At 35.9% G+C, this 5,322-nt stretch overlaps 1 protein-coding gene across 1 annotated transcript in view; it reads left to right on the top strand.

Annotated features, from left to right (window-relative positions):
• HMGCLL1 (3-hydroxymethyl-3-methylglutaryl-CoA lyase-like 1) overlaps positions 1–4,090 on the top strand; it is a 139,197-nt gene extending 135,107 nt beyond the window's left edge. The window contains exons 8-9 of the mRNA XM_004673584.2: positions 256–381; positions 3,758–4,090. Of these exons, the coding sequence (XP_004673641.1) occupies positions 256–381; positions 3,758–3,859 (228 nt within the window). The 3' untranslated portion in view covers positions 3,860–4,090. The remainder of the gene's footprint in view (positions 1–255; positions 382–3,757) is intronic.
• The last annotated feature ends 1,232 nt before the right edge of the window (positions 4,091–5,322 follow it).

The raw sequence follows: 5,322 nt of genomic DNA, 5'->3' as shown, positions 1-5,322 counted from the left end.
GTAAATAACAATTTTATTTTGATGTAAGATTACTAAAGTTCTCCAGATCCTTAGCAGAATGTCTATTATCCTAAAAGACAAGATTAGTCAGAAAAATAAAGTCTTCATCCCAGGGGCTATTGAAACAACAGGCAGGTAAGTGAATATATGTAACAGCTCTTAATTTTGCTTATTTGCTCTTTGGAACATGTGAATAGATGTACAATTTATTTGTCATAAATACACAAGCCTTGAGTGTTTTGGTTTGTTTTCCAGATGGGGATTAACGTGGTAGACTCTGCAGTATCTGGATTAGGTGGTTGCCCTTATGCAAAAGGTGCTTCTGGGAATGTAGCCACTGAGGATTTGATATATATGCTAAATGGCCTGGGGCTCAAAACAGTAAGTTAATTTAACATATTTTAATATTTATGTACTCCTTACAGATTCAAATCAGAATGCATTGCAGATTTGGTAAGCAAGTTTGAGGTCAAAGTTTTACTACATTTTTACTATCTACTAAAATGCTCAGTGGGAAAATACAGTAATTCTTTGAGGGGCCTTATAAAGTAACTTATTTTTATAGATCAATCACCAAAAATGCTACCATGTCACAATTTTACAGCACTTCATGACCCCGAAAGTACTTTTTCACATATTATCTGATTTGACACCACACACTTTGAGTTAGAGCCTGCATCTTTGCTGTTATGTTTTCACTGTTTTATGTTTTAGTATGAATGTTTTCCTTGAAGGATATGAGGATCTTGATTTTTCTCAAAGGACAACAACTAAGGCTTCTGGAAAAGAATTTAGGGTACTTTTAAATTGGTCAGTGGTGGAGTTTAGTCATACTTAACATGTGAGATGCTGGATGGCAACAGTCTCTACAGATCATACCTGGAAAGTCATTAGCTCTATTAACAGCCACCAAAATCAGCACAGTGATTTTTTCCTCATGCTTAGCAGAATGTAAGGCAGATTTTATTTTTTGGAGGGTAAACATAAAAATCAAGGGAAAGTGTTTACAGATGATTGGGATTTTAAAATACTTTGTATAATATAGAAGCATCATCTTGATTATCAAATGGAATTTCCCCCTCTGTCCATCTCTTCCATCTCTTCCTTTGTTGTTGCTCCTGCAACAACAAACTTGACTATAGTCCCCATTTCTGTAGCGCCAATCTCTTTCTTTTAGCCCATGGGCTCACTGTCACCATCACTTGGAATAGCCTCATTCCTCAGATTCATTTTCATGAGTTCATCCTTAAAACCTCTAACGGCTCCCTGCCTATCCCCTGATCCATACTGTGGGTATTTGTTCTTCAGTGTTTCCCTCCTAACCTCTGTGTCTCTACCTCTTAACCCAATTTGAGTTTCTGTTAGGATCTTACTGCTTTGCCTAACATGTCCTGCAGCCAGAGAGCACTCATTACAACTTAGTCACATTTGTGTTGGTTGAATAAAGATATTCTATAATATTAATGCAGACTGACATCACTGGGTACTAAGCACCTAAAAGCTATTGCCTGCCTCCTCTGGTTAGGAATATTTTATTTAAAAAGTAACTTAATTTCCATAATTTAATGATATCAGAAACATAGAACTATCACAGAAACTGAGCAGAAATAAAAAATCCTTCCTTGGACCTTGACAAAACTGAATTAAACTCAGCTGATGCTTAATAACTATCAGGCCATGGGGGTCCCAAATGATGAAAGTTATATCTTATTTCAAAGAATTTCACAATTCATGGATGATGATTATATAGGCAACAGCTACAATTCAACCAGTTACCCAAGATAACAAGCCAAGATTCTCTGTAGAACTTTGCAGCACTCTTGTTCTCAAGCCCAATCAAACAGCTGCTAATTTAATATCTAAAATATATTGGTTGTCCCTTACTGTCCTTGCTATAATTATGTCAGGTTAGTTTTAAATTAAATAATTGGGTTAGGTTTTACCTTATAATAAGGCTTATTGTATCTTCTCTGGACATCCCTGCCATGAATCCACACATGTCCCATAATATTTTTCTGACATGTTTTACTATCCTTCTGTCTATGGAATCCCAGCCACCCTCCTCCTTAAGGAATCGAACTCTTCATGGAAGACTCAAGTCAGGATTTACGCCCTTCCTTTACATGTTCCTCTTTGCTCCAAGAATTGACTGCCCTGCAGCTCTGCCCTCACTGCCATCTTGTTTATCTGTTTATCAGTGACACTCTGAGTAGTTCAGGGTTTTCTCTTTAGGATTCCATCTTCCTGCTTTGAACATGAGCACCTCAGAGACAGAGGCCATCTTCTACATGAGGTTCCCAAAGCCCAGCATGTCATAGGATGTGAGAAATAAGTATCTGATAGCACTGCACTTACTTTTAAATCACTTATTTCATAATGAAATATGCTCATTAAATGGGCAAGAAAGGTCAATGTGATTTTTCTCCTTTTGTATGATGTCAAAAAAGCCCATTACATAAGAGTTATAAGTAGAATTCTTGTTAAGGGAAGAACATTAGTGATTAAATTCTTCTAGGGTTCCCTTATTCAGTATAATTCAGAAATGAAAGATAAATGTAGTTATTTATAAAATTTAAATATCACCAGGTTAGAATGTTAACCTAAAATGCCATAAAGGTACTCTATCTAAAGCTTCATCATGACAAAGCCAAACTTCTCAGACCAAAGCAAATATCGGTACCTTCAGAACACTTCATACTAAAGTAAATAAAAATAATTTCTAAGTGTCACAGGACAATGTATTTTTTGGTCATTCTTGAAAAAGCAAAATGTGAAGGATAAGGCTCTCTAAAAGTAATTAACTTATTAAAATGACAATCTATGATCATTATTATGAAAAACCTCATGAGCACTTAGTCTGTTTTAAGAAAATGACATAACTACATAAATCTTAAAACTACTCCTTAACAGAAAGGAAATCTGATTCTGTTCAATTTTAAATCCACATTGTGTCTAGCCCATCGTGAAGGAGGTCATAGAAGCTTATAAAACTCTGTATGAGGGCAAATCTCTGGTTAATCTACTTAATGCTCTGTCTCCCTCAGTGACAGCAAAGGTGCTGGGTGGAGACCTTGATGGCGACCTTTTGTTACACCAAGATGCAGAGATGAGGAGCTTGTACTGAACTTGGCCTTCATACCCAACTGCATATCTGTCATCCGTGGATTTCTCTAAGCCTTTGTTGATCCTATTTATGCTTTCAGACAGTCCAGCTTCTCAGGCAAACAAGTTCCAGATGTGTACTAAATACCACTTCATTTTATTTCATCTACCTCCTTCAGTATCATATCAGCTAGAAGATTCAATATCATTGTTGTTCAGAAACAATGTTTTTGATCATGCTAAAAAAATAGATATAATCTTTCCTATACATCTTACAATTATATACATTTGTTTATGTATAGTAGGGAAATTTTTCCTTTGTCTTAAGTACCTATGTATAAATCTGCCAAACCATTAACACTTTAGTTATCCTTCATTGAAAGTTTATAGGTGGATACTTCCATTAGTGTCCTTCCTAGAGTTTAGGCATCAGCCTGAATTAGCCTATGGTTTTATACCAGGGTAAGAATCAAGACATGTTTTAATGAAGCAGAAAATCTAATAAAAGGTTCACTACATGACTCATGAAAACAAATGTCTACAGGTCAATAATGGCAACAATGTTGTTTATCATTAATAAATATGAAGGGAATCTATTTTGATTTCCTTCTCACTCCCCCCCTTCTCAACTGATATCTCTCGTTTTCCTTACCAGGGTGTGAATCTTTACAAAGTGATGGAAGCTGGTGACTTTATCTGCAAAGCTGTGAATAAAACCACAAACTCTAAAGTAGCTCAAGCCTCCTCGAATGTTTGATGTGCATTTGTGACTCAAGGCAGAGAAGATCCATTTCAGCTACAAATATTCATCTGAAAATCATTACTGTCAACTTGTTCTGAAATGTTAAGTAGCATAGACGAGTGGGAAAAAAACACTTTTAAAAAGAATATAACTGGATGGATTATGAAGTCAGCGGAAAGTAATGCCAGTCGTCAGGTAAACTGCAAGTTGAAACTAAATAATAAAATTTGTAGATGTACTTTTGAATTTCTAGTAAAGTCTTCTGTTTTGCTCTTCCAGAAATAACTTTTTTAATTTAGTAGACGTGAAAATTGACTTCAGATTTCCCTAAGTATCAAATACTGTGTTAATACTTAATCAAGCTGGCTTAGCACAGAGCACATATCGTCGGTGGTTTATGAGCTCCTGCAGAGTGTGCGAAGTGTGTGGCCTCGCTATTATGCACTACGCCTCTGGATCTCAACTTGCCACTTGCCAAGTCAGTTAAGTTACGGATCAAGCGCCAAAACTCCATCTGACCCTACATAATTTTTAGCAATAGAACTTTTATATTTTGAGTATGGCTAACATCTGTTAACTATTTCAATGACTTTATCTTGTTCCAAGAGGCTGTGGTCAATGGCAAGACGCCATATCCTGGAAACATATTACGACCTCCCATGTTTGTTACATGCATCCAGTTTACCATACCTTCCCTTTCATCAGCCATAGTTAAAGTCGTCGTAAAAACCAGCATGGTGGTGGTATTGCTTGGCTATAGAGAAGTGGAAGGCACGGCTTTGATCCCAGTGTCCACATTGCAGTGAGGAGGTTGATGCATGTACAGCAATCCTCTACTCTTGTAATTTTCAGATCACTTCCAAATTGCTCATGGAAATACTATTGTGATCCTAGGAATGGTAAGAGATTTCTTAACTCATGAATAAACTCTTTTGCTTTGATTCAGGATACTTTGATTACATCACATTTTTGAGGTTGGCTTTTTTATATTTATTTTTAATGTTGAAGTGGCTGAAATTTGATCTCTTGTACTAGATAGCATTACCAGAAATAACCAAGATTAAGATATCCGACGATATGTGCAGGAGAATTATGTTAAGAAAAACATTTCTCCAACCTATGCAAATCATGTGGGAACAATATTATTACCAGTAGGTTTAAAATATCAGTTCTTATGTACTCTTCTCCAATGTTACTGGGTGATCTTATCTTTGAATAAATTTGAATAGATCTTGAAATATCAAAGTGAGTACTGTGGACTTTCTGCTCAAAATTCAACAAAACCATGGAAATAAGAAGCATTCAGTACAATAAGATTACAGCTAAGTTAACTTTTAAAAATATACAATAGTGAGAGAAGAAGCACAAGGGAAACATTAATAATTGACAAAAGAAAATTAATTCCTAGGGAAAATGCCAACTTGTCAGGTTGTGATGGAGGTAAAGCAGTAGGCTGTCCTCTGGAGGACTAAATAACT

Source organism: Condylura cristata, unplaced genomic scaffold (assembly GCF_000260355.1).
Source record: "Condylura cristata isolate star-nosed mole 26May11 unplaced genomic scaffold, ConCri1.0 scaffold00001, whole genome shotgun sequence".
NCBI classification, from domain to species: Eukaryota; Metazoa; Chordata; class Mammalia; order Eulipotyphla; family Talpidae; genus Condylura; species Condylura cristata.
Note: the sequence above shows the minus strand (reverse complement) of the source record. Positions and strands in the feature narration are given on the sequence as shown.